Genomic DNA, 22,693 nt, shown 5'->3' with positions numbered 1-22,693 from the left:
AAACAAAGAAGTCCAGGGTCAGATTACACAAAATAGAAACTGGAGAAATATTGCCTAATTCTTTGTTCAAGGCCACAATTACCTTGATAACTAAATTACATAAAGACCCAGTGTTGGTTAAACGGCGCTGCTCCTGGCTGGCTACCACCCATGGGGGCCATGCCAGCGGAAGAGACTGCTGATCGGAAGAATCACAGCCATGTTTACCTTTTTAGAGCTTTATTGGGAGGTGGGGGGGAGGGAAGGGGGAAGAGAGGGGGAGAAAAGAAGACAGATGGAAGGAAGGAGCAGAAAGGAAAAGAGGGACGCACAGAGGGCCCACCCGCTTTTTAGATTGGGATGCCGTCCCAGGCTGCTGATGTAATTAAAGACAGATCCTTACACCCAGCAAGGAAAGAAAATTGTAGACCAATATCCCTTATGAACATAGATGCAAAATTTTTGAATAAAATACTTACAAACCCCCTGGGCATGGTGGCACATGCCTTTAGTCCCAGCACTCAGGGAGGTAGAGAAAGGCAATCTCTGTGAGTTCCAGGCCAGGCCAGCCAGAGCTACACAGAGAAACCTTGTCTTGAAAACAAAAAACAAAACAAAACAACAAAAACAAAAAAAACAACCACCTAAAAACACCACCAGGAAACTCTATAGGTGAAAAGCATTTTGAGCTAAGTATCATTAAGAAAACAAATAATCCAATTTAAAAAGAGAGTAAAGAAATAAGCAGAGAGTTCTCAAAAAAGGACACACAAATGGCTGAGACTCACTTAACTGTTCATCCTTAGTAATTAGGGAAATATAAATTAAACTATGGAGGTCCAGCCCCTCGATAGTCCCCTCCCAGGGTCCAGGAAGAATCTACAACCAGCTGATAATTAATCTTTGAAGAAAAGAAATTGAATCTATGTACACGAAATTCCTTAGTCCATATACTCTCTACAAGCTTATACTCTGCTCTCATTTTAAGCTCCTTTCTTGCCCAATTTCTCTTTACATTTATCTGCTGTCCCCTCTAGGTTCCATCTAAATTTCTTCATCTTAGTTCTGCCCCTTCTAGGTTTTCATCCATCTAGTTCTTTCCCATATCAGCTCCTCTCCCATCTCCTTTCTCTCTCATCTTGTTCTTCCTCATCTTGTGCTTCCCCATCTGGCTCTTCCTCATCTTCCATCTCATTCCTCTAGTACTCTCTTTTAGCCCTTCAATCTAGTTCTTCCCCATCTCAGTTTATTCCTCTCAAGTTCTTACCCATCTAGTTCTTCCATTCTCTTTTCTCCTCTCCCTCCTCCAGTGCCCTGGAAGTCCTGGTATATACACACTTACAAGCAGTATTCCCTTAGCAGTGTAAAGCCAGGCTTCCAGGGTCAAACGGAGGGGTGATAAGAATCACATAGACAAGCAATAACTGTTAATTATCATTTGCAACCCCAAAGGGAAGTGACCAATGGGGAAATAAATTAACAAAAGGCTAAATGGGTAATATCTAAGAAGAGGGATCTTATGTGCTCAACTATAGTCTTAAACATGATTAGTAGAAAATGTTAAGAATCTATAAGTTGCTAGGTTAATGGGAGAAAATAAAACTGTCTTCTTTTTTCCTGTGGCTCATATCTGTCCAAGCTATGTGCCATTTTTCTGCAGAGTGGGGGAAGGTGTGCTCAGTCTCTAGGCAACCTGTGTACAGCTAGATGCCCCTGGTGATAGTTAAAGGGAGATCTGGAACTAAAGGTAAGGTTTAGGAAAGGAGTAAGTAAAGCTTAATTGGCACATCCACCAGGCCTTCTCAAACAGGTAGTCTGGATGCTTAAGTCTGTTCTTAGAGAGTACAGAGGTATCTCTGATAAGGTACTTTCCTCTTTCTGGGGATGGACCTGGTCCGATGCTGCCAATGATGATAATTACAGAGAGGCTTGAACTGGGGTTCTGGCTGAGCATAGCTGTTAGTGCACAGGTTATCTGAATATTCCTAGAAGTGGTTAGGTAAGGAGTTAAAGGTCTATAAAGTTAGTAAGGCTGTAAGAAAGGAGGGTCCAAGCTAAATTGTGTAAAGCTATTACTTAACGTCCACCTGACCTAGGCGGTGTCTCCTTGTGGAATTTATCTTAAATCAGGAGACTTGCATTGTAGACAGTTGTTACTGCTAGTCCTTGAAAGTGGCCAAGGGAGATATCTGATTCCAGAGAAAGTCTTTCCTGAGGCTGTTCTCCAAATACCTGGAATGTGTATGTCCAGAGAATAATGATCTTCCACACTGTTAGCCCTTCTTAGGGAAAAATCAACTGGGAAAACTATGAAGGCACACATGATTTTCATAACAGAAGACAGCTGATATATAACAAGCGAAGTAACACCAAAAGCTCCTTGGAATTTGGCTTCCTCTGGAGGAAACCCTTGATCCCTCCAGGTAGTGACTTTGCCATAACCAGCTGAGTTCTTATGATATATTCCTGTGGCCCGCAGCATAAAACTACCTTTCGATTTCGTCTTACACCAGTCAGAATGGTCAAGATCAATAAAACAATTAATAGTTCATGTTGGCAAACATATGGGGTAAAGGAAACAGTTATTGCTGGTGGGGGTACAAACTGATACAGCCACTATACAAATCAATGTGGCAGCTAAACCAATTTAGGGCATATACCAAAAGGACTCTACAGCCTACTACCAAAATACTTGTTCATTCATATTCATTGCTGCTCTATTCATAATAGTTAGAACCTGGAAATGGCTAGATGCCCATCATCTGGTGAGTGGATAATGCAAATGTGGTACATTTACATAATGGAATATTATTCAGCTATTAAAAAGTTAGCTGGCACACACCTTTAATCCCAAGAACATATTAATAAAATGATTCCTAAAGACATTCTGCTATACTCATGATCAGAGCCTCATACATCCATTATCAGAGAAGCTTATTCACGCACTAAATGGAAACACAAAGACTAGGGTTCTTTTGTTTTGTTTTGTTTTTTCTTGGTATGTATATGTTTCTTGTGGGACTTGGGAGTTGTGTGTTGGGGTGTTTTAACTTTTGTTTCCTGTTTTGTTTTGTTTTTTTCTAAAGAGAAAAAGAGAAAGAGACAGCATGGAGTTGGGGGAGGGGGAGATGTGTAGAATCTGAGAGGAATTTGGGGGAAAGGAAAAGTATGACCAGAATATATTTTAAGAAAAAAATTCCAATTTAAAGATTTATTTAAGGGGCTTATGGAAAATTCTCTAGTCTATGAATAAAAATCCTTCACAATATGAAGAAGAAAGTTTTATCAGACAAAAACTATTAAGAACTTCATTACTGCCGGGCAGTGGTGGCACACGCCTTTAATCCCAGCACTCAGGAGGCAGAGCCAGGTGGATCTCTGTGAGTTCGAGGCCAGCCTGGCAGCCTGGGCTACCAAGTGAGTCCCAGGAAAGGTGCAAAGCTACACAGAGAAACCCTGTCTCGAAAAACCAAAAAAAAAAAAAAAAAAAAAAAAGAACTTCATTACTGGTAGATTTGTACTTGAAAACTTTTAGGAGTTGTACAGGCAGTAGAAATATACCACACAGAAATGAATAAACTAAATATATAATTTCTTTTAAAAGATTAGCTAATTGAAAAACATGCATTGTTACCTTTCAGAATATAACCCATAGTATCAAATTCACATATAATGTTTTAAAATATTAAGTCATGAGTTATACCTACTGAATCACAATTACTAGTTGTTGCAAGATATTTGATTACACTGTGATTGGTCTAATAAAAAACTAAACAGCCAATAGCTAGGCAGGAGGTATAGTTGGAACTTCTGGAACACAAAAAGCTCTGGGAAGAAAGGAGAAGCTGCCAGCCAGACACAGAGGGAGCAAGACATACAGGATGAGTGATAAAAGCCATGAGTCATGTGGCAACATGTAGATGAATAAAATTTAAGCTATAAGAGCTACTGGGACAAGCCTAAGCTGTAGGCTGAGCTTTTATAATTAATAATAAGTCTCCGTATTGTTTTTTGTGAGCTAGCAGCCCAAAAAAATAACCATCTACATATGGCATCCAATATGGTGGCTCAAATATCCAAACTAATGCCTGAGAAAGCTAAGAAAAGTTCTGGATAAGGAGCTGGATGTAGCTTCCTAGTCTTGCAGTCTCTTAGGAGGGCTGATGTTCAGTGGCATATAAAAGTGCAGCTAACAGCTACTGACTGCAGGCTGGAGCCAGCACTATGCACTAGGCTGAGCCATGCAAAAACTGACATGTCAGTTTAAGATTTGTCTCATGTGATCAGAAAACACTGTAGATGCTTAGTAAAGCCAGGTCAAGACATTAAAAAAAAAAACCTCTAAAAAGGTATGTTTCAATATGTGTTTAGGTGCTAAAAAAAAGAAAATGGGTATAGACAGTCATAGAAAAAAATAAGTAGTTTAAAAATAATAAAGTCAGGTTTGGAGATTTAGCTCAATGGTAGAGTGGTTGCCCAGCAAGCGCAAGGCCCTGGGTTCGGTCCTCAGCTCCGGGGGTAAAAATAATAACAATAATGATAAAGTCTTCAAAAAGAGAGTAAAGATGGAAAATATAACACAGGGAGTTTGGATCTTATATAGTGCTTTGTTTATTTGAATTTTTAGTGCTAATGAACAGAGAACAACAGCTGCTGAGAGACACTGGATTGTGGAAGGGAATGCTGAATTAAACCAACCTAAAACTTTAAAATTGCCTTAACTTTACAATGGAAGTCAAAAAATGTATTGCTTTGGGGAAGAGGTTGTGGTTGTTTTTTTTTTCTATAGATAACGAAAGGCTGTGGATTCATTCAAGGTTGATAGAAATCAGATTTGATGGGGAGGGAGGGACTGAAGAGGCCTAAATTAACATTAGTGCAGCCATGACAGGTTGTAAACTAACAATACTGAGACTAGGCCTCACCTTTGCATTAACTAGGAAAAGCCACAAACTGTACCCTGCAGGGAACCAATCAGAATTGAGACAAGCAAGTACTACATGCTCCAGAAAATTAAGGGTAGCATACATCACTTGTATATTGGTTGCCAATTTCCTTGCAGCAATGCCAGTAACAATCCCTGTATAACAAGACTTCTGTTGCCCCACTCCTGCCCAATCAGGAGTTCAACCCCCATCTGAATCCAGAATTCCCCTACACCCCATCCTTTTACTCCTTAAAAACCATGCCTCAACCGAGCTCGAGGCTCTCCCTGATCCAACCACCGTGTTGGAATGGACAGAGAGCTCAAGCTCGGGTTTGCAATAAAGGCTCTTTGTTTTTGCAAATGAACTTGGACTCCTGGTGGAGTCTCTGGGGGGCTCATGTTGCAGGCATAACAGACCCCTTGAAAATCTTGGCTACAGACATAAATAAATAAACCTAGAAAAACTACAAGACAGGTGACATATATTTTACTTGCTCACACATAAAACAAATCATCTTTTGCTGGCTCATGTACAATGCACAGTCCATACTTGTGTTAATACAGATATGTATGTACCTTTCAAAGTCTGTATGTGTTCAGAAAAAGGGGACACAAATGGAAATGGATGACCCAAGTGATCCAGCCTCTCAGAGTGACTCTACTGCAATTTCCTCAGTTCTACATCTAGAACAGCTTCAAGGCTGCTGGCTGAGATGTCCAGTCTCACAAAGTATTCTAGCCAGAACTGCAGAAAAGCCTTGATCTTTCCCATTGCATAGAGACAGGACAACAAAGGTTATGCCTAGTTTTTCCAGGACTTGACCATTATCTCAGTTTCCTCTGTGTCCTCCAAAAGATTTCATCACCCCCAGACAACAGGAAGCAGTCTAGAAAACACAGTGCCCACATTCCCAAGAGGTGGGGTGGGTGATTTTTGGTCATTCAGGGGTTATGGATGTTGTCATTTTTAGGGGGGTTGGTCACAAGTTGTTAGTGATCATGGTCAGGGAGAAAGACAAACAAAGGAGATTTGATTCAAGGATCTCTTTCTTAAGGAAAAAAGGGGAGATAGAGTATAGAAATGATGGAATTAAAGGAGTGGATTGTTGAGTCTACTTTTTTTTGAGGGGGGGGGTTTCGAGACAAGGTTTCTCTGTGTAGTTTTGGTGCCTATCCTGGATCTCGTTCTATAGACCAGGCTGGACTTGAACTCACAGAAATCCACCCGGCTCTGCCTCCCAAGTGCTGGGATTAAAGGCATGCACCACCACCACCTGGCTTGAGTCTACTTTTGAATAACCAGTATTCTCAAATATTTCACATTGGTATAGATTTTTGTATACTGATACAAATTTAAGGTTATTTTTGTTATACTGTATATATGTTCCTGTTCTTGTTTAAGGTATTGTAGCTATGCCACTCATTTAAAAATTTAATGCAAATTTTTAGTCTCTGAAGGCTAGTTAGGATAATAAAGAAATACAGGTTAATAGTCATTTATAACAATCAAACTTATAGTCATGTTAGGTATGTTTTCAAGGTTATAGAAATGTATTTTCGATAGATAAGTGATCTTCAAAAACTTCAAAGATTACAAAATATGGCATTTAAAATATTTTAATAACATAAGGATTTTTCATAACAGTGAGACACATCTGCTCCTGACAGCACCAATTTACTTCACAAAAGGATGATGTGCATTAAAGAACCTCCATACCGAGTTTGCTTTCTTTGTGGCAAAAGCTAGCCATTAGGGCAAGAAACTGCCCTTCCATCAACTGCTGACAGATGCTGGCCAAACTGGAAAAGTAGGACACAAAAGAAGACAACTGCCGAACATTGCCAAGACAGGGCAAGACAGTCCTTCAAAATTCTAGCTTCACAGAAAAGTCTGTCAGATATTCTAGGACACTAGGCTGTAGATGGGTGCCCCAACATTGCAGAGGAACCTTGGGGTGAGTGCCTAGGCAGCAAGATGTCTCTGCTGTTTCTTAGTTTTGGAAGTTGCTTGCTCTGCACTTCCTGTTTATTCAGGTAATATTATATCCTTCTCGTGTCTTTGGTGGGCTTCAAGACAGTTATTGTTATAGTTTCCTTTAGTCATGATAAATAGTAAATTAGGTACAAAGCTTTGGACTCACCAAGATAAGATAGATAATAGAATATTTTCTCTGAATTTGCCAAATACTAATGAACTGGACATTGTGAATGCATATCTTACTTGATAATTGTTTTTATTGTATATAGTTTTACTATGTTGGAGTTAAAACCCTTTCCTTTTTGTTTTTGTTTTGGTTTTTTGGTTTTTCAAGACAGGGTTTCTCTGTGTATCTTTGAGGTTTTTTGTTTTTGCTTTTGTTTTTTTTTGGGGGGGGTTCCTTTTTATTTAGACAAAAAGGGGTAAATGTTGCAAGCTACTTATTTACACTGTGTAAAGATACATCACTGTGACTGGTTTAATAAAAAAAAAAACTAAACAGCCAATAGCTAGGCAGGAGGTATAGCCGGGACTTCTGGACAGAGAGAGCTCTGGGAAGAAAGGTGGAGTCACCAGCTAGACACAGAGAGAGCAAGATGTATGTATAGGAGGAGAGATAAAAGCCACAAGTCACATGGCAACACGTAGATGAATAAAAATGGATTAATTTAAGTTATAAGAGCTGGTGGGACAAGCCTAACCTCTAAGCCAACCTTTTATAATTAATAAGTCTCTGTGTTGTTTATTTGTGAGTTGGCAGCCCATAGAAATATTCATGTATAATCTAAGATCTATAAACATGTACTATTATTATATAAACATATGTTATTAGTTCCATCAAATTTGAGAACTTTTAGGTACTAGGTAGTATTTTCCTACTTTCATTATAAATTAAACATACATTTCCAATATAGTTTTAAAAGAACTTATAACTGATATGGTATCACTTTCCAAATCCTTGTAAATCTAGATTTCAATAGCTACAAAACCCCATAGCAATACTTTTTTCTACCTCAAAGTTTAGCACTTATATGCAGATAAATTCAAACTTACTTCATTTTCCAGTTTGCTAGCATTGGAAGCTTTCTCTAGCAGTTCTTCTTGAATTAGCTGAAACTGACTAGTTCTGTGTGCCATGTTAACCTTCAAATCAGAATTCTCAGCTTCTATTTGTATCAGCTTAGCCCGTAGTTCTTCTATTCCCGTAGCAAGTCTTTCCTTCTCTCTTTCATACTGCTTATTCATAGTATGATGATTTTGATCTTTTATATTTTCTGAAATAAAACACAAAACAAAAATTGCTCTACATAAAAGTTCAAGAATAAAAAATTAACTTAAATGGTTGAAAGATTTATTAATAAAGTTTAGTTTCTGATTTAAGCAATTGAAGGATATACAAATTATTAGGTATATATGGCACATAAAAAGAGTAAGGACAAAAACTCAATTGATGCACAAAAGGCCTTCAACAAAGTTCAGTATTCTTTCATAATAAATGACTTGAAGAACCTAGGCAGAGAAGGAATGTATGTCATCATAATAAAAGCTATATACAACAAAACCTTTGGCCAACATTATATTAAATGGGAGAAAATGAAGAATATTTCCTCCAAAACTTGGAACAAGACAAGGGGGCACACTGTCTTGTCTCTAATTTAAAACAGTGCTTGAAGTCTTAGCTAGAGAAATAAGAAGAAAAAAAAAAAGGTGGGAGAGGATTCAGAAAGAAACAAAATAAGTTAAATCATCCCAATTTGCAAATTTTTAAAGTAAATAGAAATAACCTAGGGTGGCAAAAGGCTGTTTTCAAATAATCTTTTTGTGCACTGTTATGGATACCATCAAAATTGATCAAGGTTAGATTTGAACAAGAGAAAGAGCTCTTAATTAGAAGAGTTGATCAACCAGCATGACCATTCAATTTGAACTAACTTATACAACTAACAAATGCTTCTCATTTGATCAGATATAACTTGCCAAAAGGAAACTTCCCCAAAGTAAGGGTTTGGGCAGGGTTTTGTTTTTGTCTTTCCAGGAAAATAAAAACAACCATCTTGAAGAATTGAAAGATTTTGGGACAAATAAGCATCCAAAGAAGAAAGGAGAACTACCCGGAATAAATTACCAAGAAAAGAAATAATCTGGCCTAATGCAATCTCTAAAGTCTCCAAAAAGATGATGGGGCCCCACAATGATAATTCCAACTGCACTATGATAACACCACTAAGCTGAAAAACACCACCTAAAGATTGGCTTTGAACTACAAACTAATCAGGACAATTTTGAGATGGCTAGCTGAGATGATCCAGCCTCACAGACTACTCTATCCAGGACTTGAGACAAGCTCTGCACTTTCCCATTACATAGAGACTGGATAACAAATCATATAGCTACCTCTCCCAGAACCTGACAATTAACCCAAATTTTTCTTTTCAGATTCTCCTAAAGATGCTGACACACTCAGACAGCAGGAAATAATTTTTAAAAAATGATGTCCACATTCCCAAGAGGTGGGGTGGGTGGTTTTGGTTGTTCAATGGGTTATGGATATTTGTCACTGTTTAGGATGGTTGATTATAAGTTGTTATTGGTAATGGTTAAAAAAATAGAAAAAGAAAAAAAGAGGATATAGATATGATTGGATATTAGGGTAGATTATTGAATTTACTCTGAAAAGAAAAAAAAGGGGGATACAGAAGTGATAAGATAAATGGGTAGATATATGAATCTACTCTGAAAAGAAAAAAACAGGAATATAGATATGATAGGATAAAAGAATAGATTACCAAATCTACTTTAAAAAGCAACTACTTGTTTTAAATATTTTACATTGATATGGATCTTTGTATAATGATACAAAGTTAAGATTATTTTTGTTAGAACATACTTGTACATACATTTCTACTCCTGTTCAAGGTATTATACCTATACAACTCATTTAACACTATAATGCAAATTTGTAGTCCTTGAAAGTTATTATTACCAACTATTTAGGATAATAAGGAAATACAGGTTAGTAGTGAGTCACCTATTATGATTGAACTTGTAGTCATGTTAGGTATGTTTTCAAAGTTTAACAGAGATATATATTTTAGGTAAACAGGTGGTCTTCAAACACTTCAAAGATCTACAGAATATGGCATTTAAGATATTGTAATAACATAGGTTCATTTTTTTTTTTAAAATGAAAATGAGACATGTCTGCTCCTGGCCGCACCAATCTACTTCGGAAATGATAGGTATCAAAGAAACTTCATATGGAGTTTACTTTCTTTGTGACAAAAGAAAGTTTTTCTTTGTGACAAAAGAAAGTTTTGCTTTTGGGATACTATCTTACAAGGACTCCAATATACAGTATGGCTCGTTAAGGAAGGGAATGGCTCAGTTGCCTTTAGCCTACTGGCTATGAGTAAGATAGGACCTCTGTTGGTCTTTTCTGTACAGATTGCAAGCCCAGTGCCACTTTGAGATCCTTGGCAGGAATTAACTATGCAGCTCACACACGATGGAGCCTGTATGATAATGAGTATTCAGAGACTGGTAATGCCTGGGGGAGGGGCACTCACCAACCTAAGACAGAGCACCTGTGTGGCCTGGGCAGGCGTCTCCATGACGGGTAAGGTGACCTGTTGACATCCCACGCAAAACAAGTCAGAAGTTCATTTTTTAATAAAAGGGGGACCTGTAGGTCCCTGGCCCCCGTTTTGGGTAACTGTTGCCTTGCTTGCGGACCTTGACCTTGATATTCCCCCTATGCTAATTCCCTGCCAGGTTCCACCCTCCTGAATGCTTAAGGGAAGTTCCTTGTCTGTGTATCCTGAATAATAGGCGTTAACAGGTTAGATGCAAGATTGTAAAACATCAGTAGCAAACTTCTACCCTCTGGGGTCCTCCCATTGTGCTGTAAGCCTGTATTTAAGATCTCCTCCCCCCTTCAAGAAATGACATTCGCATTTAAATTTAAAAAAAAAAATTTAAAAAAATTCAATTATATATTCAATTATATATATATATTTTTTAATTTTATATATAATTGAATGAATACTGCGAATGTATCTATGGATACCACAAATGTGATTAATATCATGAGTGTAATTAATGAATATCATGAGTGTAACTTAAAAAATAAATTAAAAGAAAAAATAATAATAATAAAAAAAAAATAAAAAAGAAAATGAGACATGTCTGCTCCTGTCTGCACCAATCTACTTCGGAAATGATGGGTATCAAAGAAACTTCATATGAAGTTTACTTTCTTTGTGACAAAAGTTAGCCCCTGGGTAAGAAAGTGCCCTTGCCTCAACTGCTGACAGTATGCTGTCCAAATTGGGCAAGCAGGACTGATGGCCAAACTTTGCCAAGACAAGGTAGGACAGCCCTCAGAACATCCTGCTTCACAGAAAAGTCTATCAGATATTCCAGGTCTGTAAGCCAAAGACGGATGCCTAGGGTGACTGCCCAGGCAGCCAGCTGTCTCTGTCATTTCTCACATTTTTTGGCAGTCGCTTGCTGCACTTCTTGCTTACTCAGGTAATATTATTTACTTCTGGGGTCTATGATAGAGTTGAAGACTTTATAGTTATAATTTTCCTTGTTACCAGATTCAGAAAAGAAATTCACTAAAGAGCTGTAATGTGTTTAGGGTTGAGAGACATGAAAAGATAGTTTTGGTAATGCAAGTTGGAACAGAGAGTGACTTAGGTACAACCTTTTATACTCACCAAGAAAGGATAGATAATGGAGAGTTTTCTCTGAATTTGTCAAATGTTTACGCACTAGACATTGTTGATGTATTTGTTGCCTGCATGTATTATATTATATACATTATATAGTTATTGTACTTACTGTATATATTTTTTCTTAAATAACAACATTCAGTCATTATGGACATAATATATAGACATTTTCTTTAAAAATGTATGTGTGTGCACAAGTGCATGAGGCACAGAACAGAAAGGCGGAAGGAGACACTGCCAGCCACCGCCAGAATAAGCAGCATGTCAAGATGCCGGTAAGCCATGTGGCAAGGTATAGATTTAAGGAAATGGGTTAATTTAAGCTATAAGAACAGTTAGCAAGAAGCCTGCCAAGGCCATACAGTTTGTAAGCAATATAAGTCTCTGTGTTTACTTGGTTGGGTCTGAGCAGAGCCGGGTGAGAAAGATTTCTCCTGACTTTGGGCAAGGCAGGAAAACTCTAGCTACAACCTCAGCTAGCAACTGCAACTCCATAGTTACTGGCCTGCTTCTCTAGCAGAGGTGTTGCTGCTCAGGCCACAGCCTGGGGAGAATTCTGCTCCTGTAGGCCCTGGCAGGAGGGAGGGAGGGTTAGGTACTTGCTGCTCAGCCTCTCTGAGTTCTCAGATTTTCACCCTAGCCTATGAATCTCAAGTCTTATTGTCCTACACCCATGAGTCTGTTTCCCTACAGGTTTTCAATTCACTGCTGTTAGAGAAGCAGGCCAGTAACTGTGGAGTTGCAATTACTGACTGAGATAGCAGTAGATTAAGGCATAGCCACTGTGTCAAAGTTAAAATAACACACCTGCCTCTACCTCCCAAATACTGGGATTAAAGGTGTATGCCTTCATGATTGGCACCTTGATATCATATATGAAATAGGTAGATGCTACTGGATGAAATTTTGTTTCAGCAATGTATTTTTTAAATGATGCAAAGTCTAACAATTACATAATAATTCTTGCTATCTTTTCAAACCATAGGATTAATAGGAGACTAAATGTTTTTTAATATTATCAATAATCTGTTTTTTAGAATACTATCAGCAAAAACTGATTATCATTATTAAAGTAATTCAATGTAATATACTCACCACCTTGACTACCACCTAGCTTTACAGGTTCTGTTTCTAAAGTGTTTACTTTGCCACCTTCTTGAACATCATCACAAGAAGCAGTTTTCTGAGACAACTGGTTCACAGTCAGGTTCGCATGTAGCTTCTGAATTTCAGCCTCTTTGATTGCAAGCTTAATCCTAGCACAAAAGAAAAGCCAGAAATTATTACTCTGATATTATTTTTAAATTAGTATTTTTCACCTTTAAAGTTGTAAATACTGGGTCAACAAGATGATTCAGTGAGAAAAAGTGCCTGCCTCACTAGCTTGAGAACCTGAGTTTGGTCCCTGGACCCTACAGTAGGAGAGAAATGAAATGACTCCTGAAAGTTGGGCTCTGGTTTCTATATAACTGCCATGGGGGGAGTGTGTGTGTGTGTGTGTGTGTGTGTGTGTGTGTGTGTGTGTAATAAAATAATAAAATGAGTAAAAACTTTTAAAATCTTATAACAGTTAACTCTTATGCAGGACACAGAAATTCTTTGTTTGGTATTTTTGGTTTTGTTTTTTGAAACAGGGCTTCTCTACATAGTTCTGCCTGTCCTGAAACTCACTATGTAGACCAGACTGGCCTCAAACTTTGAGATCCACCAGCCTCTGCCTCCTATGTATTGGGATCAAAGACATGCACACACCTAGCTAGGAAATGCAAACTGCTTCAGCCACTTTTCAAACATGATTAAAAAAAATTGAAAATATAAATACTCTACAACCTATAGGTAACTATCAGAGAGAATGGATAAATTAATTGTGACACAGTTCTAAAAAAGAGTCCTACAACAATTTTTTTAAACAAATTCTTTATTAATTCTTTGGAATTCCTACAACTATTAAAGTAACCAAACAAACAAACTTATCTGTAGCATGAATCCTAATTAGTCTTAATAAAAACTCAAAGCCAGATATCAGGAGTAAATTCTGAAAAATCAGAGAGACAAAGGAACAAGCCACAGCCACCTCTCACCTCACCAAGTCCTCAGCCAAAAGGAAACTAAACTCCTGTCTCCTCCCACTTTATATTCCTCCTCTCTGCCCAGCCATATCACCTCCTGTTTCAACCTCCCTAGCGCTGGGATTAAAGGTGTGTGCCACCATTGCCTGGCCTGTATGGCTAACGAGTGGCTGGCTTTGCCCTTCTGATCTTCAGGAAAGCTTTATTTGTTGGAGCACACAAAAAATATCAACACACTTATCCTTTGACCAATTGATTACCTCCACAAGGATGGATTTTTTTAAAGATTTAATTTATTTTTAATTATGTGTATATGTATGTATTGTAGGATGAAGTATGTGAACATGAGTTGCAGGTGCTGGCAGAGGCCAGAGGTGTTGGCTATCCTAGAGTTGGAGTTGCGCTTCCTGGGACTCGACGGTCCTCTGAACAGCAGTACAAGCCTTTACTCACTGAGCCATCTGTCTCTAACCCTGATGAACAGATTTTTTAAAGGATGTTAGTGTTACAGAAAAGAAGCAAATATTTATGTCTGTGTGAGAATATAAACATTCTAATTGATAATGATAGTTATCTAGGGGGGTGGGAAAGGACAATGGGACTGGCAAAGGGTCAAAGATGTCCATCTTGTAATGTTTAATTTTTTTATTTAGAAGAACAGATTTGAAACAAACACAAAAAAGTGTTAAGAATTAATTATAACTTGGGAAGTAAGTACTTTTATAAGATTCTCTGGAATTTCCTATATTTTTAAACTACTCAACTAAACATCTTAATTTAAAGACCAACAAAACATTCTATTTAGTGTAACTTTAAAAACTCAAAAATATACCTCAATTCTGAAATCATCAATTTATTTGCCTCACAGCAGCCAATGCAATTGTCCTCCTTGTTAGAAAAACTATTCATCTGGTGCTTAGAAAGAGATGACTTAAAGCCAACTATTTCTCTTTTTAACTGCAAGTGTAAAAACAAACATTTATAAACATAATATATATAAGATACTACTTTTTTACGAACACTCAGGTTAAAAACTATGAATTTCATGGAAACAATCTGGTATCTATCAATAGAATGTCTAAGCTTGTTTGACTTATGTAAATCAATATGAATAATTTCAAAACATAACAATTAAAACAAATTATAGTACTTACATATAGTGTTTTCAAAAACTAAGCAAAGTCTTTCTGGAGGCATTTATATGTAGCAATATTTGAAATATGGATAGGAAGGATATACATGAATTTCAAAATAACACAGGACGTTAAAAAGTAGCTATGACAAAGAACAAAGCACTCAATGACTAAAAATTTCAAACTATAACCAAGTCATGCTTTCTAAAAAAAAAAATTCATTTTTTCAAGTCAGACTTAGCACTTTGTGAAACAAAGGATTAAACATGTATTATAGTCACCTTAAGAATCATATGTGAAATCACACTAAGCACAGATATGGATTTCAATTTAAAATGAGTATATTAAAATGAATACATACCTGTATATTATGTTTCAATCTTAAAAGGCAACAAGTTGTATACTAAAATCTTGGTAAATAACTTCTAAGAAAAGCAGATAAAGCACAGGCAAGGAGCTTGGAACCTTTTCCTGTTAACTGGTCATTAGGCTAGTATTTCTCTGCAAACAAATATTCTTAACAGTGAAATATCAAATCGGATGATTTCCAAGTTACTTTCAGCTTCACATTTTCATGACTGACAGTATTTTAAAACTGTTAAGAATCTGCCATGCAGTCTACCATCCATTCTTAAGTGAAACAAACCATGACATATGTGTGTAATTTTCTCATGCTTACCTTTATTTCACACCTGTCAATGTCAAATTTCTGGCACATGCATATTTACCTTTCTAATCTCATTGAAACACATGAATTTGTTTGTCTGGTTTTTTTTTGTTTGTTTTTTTTTGTTTTTTGTTTTTTGTTTTTGAGACAGGGTTTCTCTGTGTAGTTTTGGAGCCTTTCCTGGAACTCACTCTGTAGCCCAGGCTGGCCTCGAACTCACAGAGATCTGCCTGGCTCTGCCTCCCAAGTGCTGGGATTAAAGGCATGTGCCACCACCGCCCAGCGCGCTGTCATGTTTTTTATTGTTCATTGGACTTAGCTTTGTGCTTTCAGTGTGCACAGTGTGGGGTTGGTTCACTACTCTAAAAGTGCCACCTTCAAGTTAAGTATATCAAGGCATGTCTTGGGCTGACTCCCTTTTGAGTTGTCTTGTGGCTGGTTCATTAATATAACAGCTTAGGGGTAGGGTGACTATCTCCAGTCTGAGGTGCCTAGTGGCAGGCTCCTATCCTAAAGGCATTACATTATTTGGAGTCACATGAAATGGTGTTACTTATGTTCCTAACAACTTTCATGTTAACTCGACTATAACACAGAGTTGTAATAATGACTGGGATTAAAGGTGTGCACCACCACTGCCTGGCACATGAATATTTTTAATTCCATGATAGACTATTGCAGCATGAATCTTAAAGAGTCTTATTAATAAAAACAAACCTGAAGCCGGGTATTGGGGTGATTGCTGGAAGATCAGAGAAGCAGAACAAGCCACAGCCACTTCACCTTGCCAATTCCTCAGCTGATCCTGTTTCCTCAGACTGGAAGCTTCTGAGTCCTCATCCAAATGGATCTCAGCTGAACTGTGCTGCTCAAAGCCTGAAAGTTTAACCAGGCTAGTTCCTGGTCCTCACGCCTTAAATACCTTTCTGCTTTCTGCCATCACTTCCTGGGATTAAAGGCTCTTGTTACCACACCTGGCTGTTTCCAGTGTGGCTTTGAACTCACAGAGATCCAAGTGGATCTCTACCTCTGGAGTGCTAGGATTAAAGGCATGTGTGCCACCATTTTCTGGCCTCTATATCTAGTGGCTGTTCTGTTCTCTGACCCCAGATAAGTTTATTAGGGTGCACAATATTTTGGAGAACATAATATCACCACAGACTATGTAATGTTGCTCAACATTAGCCATCAGAAAAATTAAAATTAAAACTATAGTGAAACACTAGTTCTCACAGACTAAGGTGGATATGGAGAGACACAACAAATGTCAACAAGGATGCAGAGAAACAAGAAACAGTGGTAGGAGAGTTCCAAATGTGGAGGAGTCTTAGAAAATATTTTGACATAAATTTACTATATTTCCCAGAAATTTTACTCTAAGGTATCTATCCAAGAAAAAAATGAAACATGTCAACAAAAAGACTTCTATGCCAATATTCACAGAAGCACTATTCATATAGACTAAAAGCAGAAATAGCCCAAATGTTCAATTGGTGCTTAAATAAAATATATGCACACAACTGAATACTATTTCTGGTGGTTGAATGAAAATGGTACCCAAAGGGAGTGGCACTATTAAGAGGTGTGGCTTAGTTGGATGAAGTATGTCACTGTGGAGGTGGGTTTAAGGTCTCATTCATGCTAAAGATACCACCTAGTGTCTCAGTCTACTTCCTGTTGCCTGCATATCAGCATGTAGCAGCTCCTTCTCCAGCACCATGTCTTTCTGCAGGCCACCATGCTTCCTGCCACAATAATGGACTAAATTTGTAAGCCCCCACCTCAATTAAATATTTTCCTTCATAAGGGTTTCGTGGTCATGGTGTCTTTTCATAGCAACAGGAACCTTAACTAAGACACTATTCAACGCTAAAAATAAATGAAATACTGTGGTGATATTTTGTTGTACTCTAATAAAACTTGCCTGAAGATCAGAGGACAGAGCCAGCCACGGAGTTAGCCACAGGGGTCAAGTATAGGGGGCACACATCTTTAATCCTAGCACTCCTGAGGCAGAGATCTGTCTGGATCTCTGTGAGTTCAAAGCCACCCTGGACTATACATTAACCCAGTTTAAAAGAGAAACAGCCAGGCAGTGGTGGCACACACCTTTAATTCCAACACTTGGGATCACACACCTTTAATCCCAGTACTTGGGAGTCACACGCCTTTAATCCCAGCACTAGGAAGATTGAGACAGGAAGTGATATGGTTGGGCAGAGAAAGGAATATAAGGCAGGAGGAGACAGGAATTAGATACTTTCGGCTGAGGACTCAAAGGCATTCAGAGGATTTGTAGAGTTGGTGAGGTGAAAAGTGGCTGTGGCTTGTTCCTTTGTTTCTATGATCTTTCAGTATTTACCCCAATATCTGGCTCTGGGTTTTTGTTATAAGACCATTTAGGATTCGTGCAAAAAAATACTGATATATCAAAATATGAAAAATGCAAAATGACATGCAAAAAACCCAACATGATGGTTTGACTGTATTCATATGAAATGTCCAGAAGAAACAAATCTATAAAATTACAAACTATTACTGGTTTCCCAAAATGGGGTACACTAATTATAAAGAGGCACAAGGGATCTTTTAGGGATGATAGAAATGAGTAAAACTGGATTGTGACCATTACAAATTTGTAACTTTAGCGAGGCAGTGGTGGCACATGCCTTTAATCCCAGCACTCAGGAGGCTGAGACAAGCGGATCTCTGTGAGTTTGAGGCCAGCCTGGTCTACAGAGTGAGTTCTAGAAAAGGCGCAAAGCAATACAGAGAAACCCTGTCTCGAAAAACCAAAAAAAAAAAAAGAAAAGAAAAAAATTGTAACTGTACTAAAACTCACTTAATAGTATACCATAAAGAAATGAATTTTCAATACATAAATAATACTTCAATAAAAATCTGTGCTTTTGTTGTTGTTGTTTTGTTTCGCTTTCCATGACAGGGTTTCTCTGTATAGCTTTGGAGCCTGTCCTGGAACTCACTCTGTAGACCAGGCTGGCCCTGAACTCACAGAGATCCTCCTGGCTCTGCCTCCCAGTGCTGGGATTAAAGACGTGTGCTATCGCTGCCCGGCTCTCTGTGCAGTTCTTGTATGTGGCATCTCAGAGACTAGGAAAAGTGAAAGAGTAGAAGGTAAGTATGAGGAGAAACTAGGTACTGGACTAAAGAACTGGCTGAACAAACACGTAGAAGAACATAAGCTAGTAAACCATCCACAAAATCATGCTCTATAAAATAGCAAGTATCCTTTTCCACTGCACAGGCAAGTGTACTACATTTCTTTTCACACATACTTACTGACATCTGGGACATCAGTTTTTCTAAGCTCCTCAGTTCCAACCTTGAACTATCAATTTCCTGCTGACACAAATCCAGTCGTTCATTCTGTGTTGCAACACGAACCTTCAATTCTCGGTTTTCATTTATTAAAGAAAATTTTTCTCGCAATATTTCATCTTTGTCCTCTAACTCACTCTCTAGCTTCAGGACACTTTGTCTAGATTCAGTTAACTGTGACATGACTTCTGAATTTTTCATTGCCATAATTCTTAATTTTTCTTTTCCACTGTTATGCTCTTCTTTTAACTGCCTATAAGGAAAACAGCATTAAAATGAAAATAAAATGAGCATACATTTTTAATAATCACATTTACATTCTCTCACCGAGGGCACAACAACAACAAAATAAAGGGAAAAGTAGAAGCCAATATTCTATATGAAAATAGCAAAAATCTTCAACAAAATGCCAGTACACTGAACACAAGACTTTACTGGGAATTAGTCACATCTGTCTTAGGGACAAGGATGGCAAGCCAGGCATGGTGCTCACATGTATTACAAGCAATTAGGAGGTGAAGGCAAAAGAACTGCTGAAGTTTGGGGCCAGCCTGGGTTACAGTGCCTCCAGACCAGCCTGGGTGACAGTGCCTCCAGACCAGCCTGAGTTACAGTGCCTCCAGACCAGCCTGGGTGACAGTGCCTCCAGACCAGCCTGAGTTACAGTGCCTCCAGACCAGCCTGAGTTACAGTGCCTCCAGACCAGCCTGAGTTACAGTGCCTCCAGACCAGCCTGGGTTCCAGTGCCTCCAGACCAGCCTGAGTTACAGTGCCTCCAGACCAGCCTGGGTGACAGTGTGTGAATCTATCTTTTGAAGAAAGGAAACGAGAAAGGGATGGTTGCAGAACTGGTAGTTGAGCGTGAGCTCTGAGGTAAGCAGGAAGTGTTGGGAGCTGTGTCCTGATTGTAAGAATGCCTTGTTATGGTTAAAATTGCTTAAAGCTGCAGTTATATTCTCCCCACAAGAGGAGAAACTGAGGTACCAGGGCACTTTCCTAACTGCCACCCATGCACACTAACAAAACGCTATGTACTAAAAGGATCTGATACCATTATACTATTTACATTATTGTTTTGACACCCGCCCTTCTCATCTTTATGGACTTTCAAGAGGATTGTGGGAAGATCTGGTTCACTATGATCTGCGAGGGGGGGAAACGTTACCATACCCCAATGAATACGCCATCTACTTCATAAATATTTTTAAGGATCCAAACATAGAACCAATGGCTCTTATTCTGCTCCCTCAGCACAACTCACTCCAATCTCTGGTGTGTTTTAATTTGCTTTGCTAAGTAAACTTCTGGTTAAACTGTATGTCTTTTGGCTGAATTTCCTCTGAGAATAGATTACAAAAAAACGTATGTTGCTGGGCATGGTGGCACATGCCTTAATCCCAAGAAGCAGAAGCAGGTGGATCTAAGACCAGCCTGATCTACAAAATGAGTTCCAGTATAGCCAGGGCTACACGAGAAACCCTGTCTTGAAAAACAAAAAACAAAACAAAAACAACAAAGAGAATCTGAAAAAACAAACCAAACTCAAAAAAGATAGGAAGAAATAATTAAAATCAGGCAGAAATTGCTGGGCAAGGTGATGCATGCCTTTAATCCCAGCACTCAAGAGGCAGAGGCAGGGGGATTTCTATGAGGTTGAGGCCAGTCTGGGCTACAGAGTGAGTTCTAGGACAGAGAGCCAAGGCTGTTATACAAAGAAACCTAATCTTGAAAAAACAAAACAAACAAACAAAAAAGAGATAGAAATTAATGAAATGAAAACAAATACAAAGAATCAAAAAGCTGGTTCTTTGAAAGGATAAAAGCTTAGCAATTAAAGTATTTGCTGCTCCTAACATGGGAACTGAAGTTCAGAGCCCAGCACCCATGTCAAATGGCTCACAACTGCCTATAACTCCAGCTCCAGGGGATCCAACGCCATCTTCTGGTTTCTGAGGGCCACTACATGTACCTGCACACACACTTAAAAGACACATAAATAATAAAAATAAAATTTTTTAAAAAGAAAAAGACAAAAAGATTGGAAAACTGTAAGACAAATTAACCAAAAGAAAGAAAAGACCCAAATTAATAAAATTAGAAATGATCAGGTTGGCTTTATTCCAGACACGCAGAGGGGGTTTAATATACACAGATGTAATAAATCATACAAATGGATAAAGAAACAGAAATCACTTGATCATCTCAACAGATACAGAAAACACCTTTAACAAAATCCAACATCACTTCACACTGAAATCCCAGGAGAGAACAGGGATGGAGGAAACATACCTCAACACAGTAAAGGCTATACATGACAAACTCATAGCCAACATTATTTGAAATAGAAAAAATAAGGGCTTTAAAATGTTATCTTCTGGACATGAAACATCCACTGCAATCATGAGCTCATGGCACCTGCCACTGCCTCACTACACCTGTGTAAGACTGGGTCTGTTAAAAGAAAGGGATAGGGCCGGGCGGCGGTGGCACAGCCTTTAATCCCAGCACTGGGAGGCAGAGGCAGGTAGATCTCTGTGAGTTCGAGGCCAGCCTGATCTACAGAGTGAGATCCAGGAAAGGCGTAAAGCTACACAGAGAAACCCTGTCTTGAAAAAACAAAAACAAAACAAAAAAAAAAGACAGGAATAGGGGGGACACTTGGGGCCCTACCCTTCCCTGATGAACTATAAGCTAGTGATGGATTTGGAAAGAAGGGAGTCACTGTCTTCATCTGTATACACACTGGTGAGCCCACCAAGTTCTCTTAGTCCAAACACATGGACACAGAGACAGCCCTGGTTAAACTCAGTTGTACACAAAACAAGAAGACATGAACATGAGAATGGGATTTGGGGGGTGATGCTAAAAGAAGTAGGAGGGAGATTGGAGGAAGAGAGTTATCAGACTATATTGTGTAGATATACACACACACACGAATATGAAATTGTCAAAGAATAATTAATTTAATAGAAATGTAAACATGTAAATCTAATTACTAGACGAGGGACATAGATTAGTAGTACATTATTTGCATGACATCTGTAAGGTCATGGATTTGATCTCCAATATTGGTAGGTGGGGTAAGTGTCATAAAAGAAAAATAAGTATAAAAATTATTTTACAGGTCCTGAAGAAAAGGCTCAATGGTTTAGAGTGTTGTTCTTACAAAGGACCCAAGTTCAGTTCTCAGTACTAATATTAGGTGGCTCACAACTATCTGTAACTCTAGCTATGGAAATTCAATGCCCTCTTCTAACCTCCAAGGACACTGTACTTATAAGCACAACACCTCCCCAACCTGGACACATACACATATATACATATAATTTAAAACAAAAACAAAGTCTTGTTTTAAAAGTTACTTTATAAAATATAAAACGAAAATTTTAGTGATCAAACATTTTATCAGAATATAATTAGCCACATTTCACTTCTGGAAGTTTACATTATAATTGATAACATCAGATTCTACGACTTACTCAAGTAATTTTATCTCATCTTCCAAAGCAAAAATAGTAAATGTACCAACCTTAAGGAAAATGTGCTACAATTATACAATTAGGCAAAAAAAATTATTTTAATGCTCTTTCCACCTTTATAGCCTGAGGTTATGAAAATGGTTTAATATTAACTTCTGAAAGTTGACCAGGATTATTAGTTATTATCCTAATAATTATATTGTATAGAGTATCAGAGTCAGACAATCCAGCTAATATGTTTAACCTAATTTTTTAAATTTATTCATCATTATTATTAGTGTGTGTGTGAGAGAGAAGAAGAGATTAGGAGGGCAGCATGTGCCACAGTGCTGTGGGATGTTCTGTATGTTAAATGTGTTGCTCTGATTGGTTAATAAATAAAATAC

General features: G+C 38.1%; 1 protein-coding gene across 5 annotated transcripts in view; it reads right to left on the bottom strand.

Moving 5' to 3' along the window:
• Positions 1-22,693, bottom strand: part of Ccdc18 (coiled-coil domain containing 18) — a 126,104-nt gene that overhangs the window by 77,190 nt on the left and 26,221 nt on the right. For all 5 annotated transcript variants that reach the window (XR_006061704.2, XM_042257819.2, XM_042257818.2 and 2 more), the window contains 4 exons: positions 18,790-19,081; positions 14,522-14,646; positions 12,716-12,876; positions 7,938-8,158 (listed from right to left, as the gene is read on the bottom strand). Coding sequence is in view for 4 of the 5 variants with exons in the window: in XM_042257819.2 (XP_042113753.1) it covers positions 7,938-8,158; positions 12,716-12,876; positions 14,522-14,646; positions 18,790-19,081 (799 nt within the window). In the remaining variant the exon portion in view is untranslated. The remainder of the gene's footprint in view (positions 1-7,937; positions 8,159-12,715; positions 12,877-14,521; positions 14,647-18,789; positions 19,082-22,693) is intronic.

The sequence above is a fragment of the Peromyscus maniculatus genome, chromosome 10 (genome assembly GCF_049852395.1).
Source record: "Peromyscus maniculatus bairdii isolate BWxNUB_F1_BW_parent chromosome 10, HU_Pman_BW_mat_3.1, whole genome shotgun sequence".
Lineage (NCBI taxonomy): Eukaryota > Metazoa > Chordata > Mammalia > Rodentia > Cricetidae > Peromyscus > Peromyscus maniculatus.
Note: the sequence above shows the minus strand (reverse complement) of the source record. Positions and strands in the feature narration are given on the sequence as shown.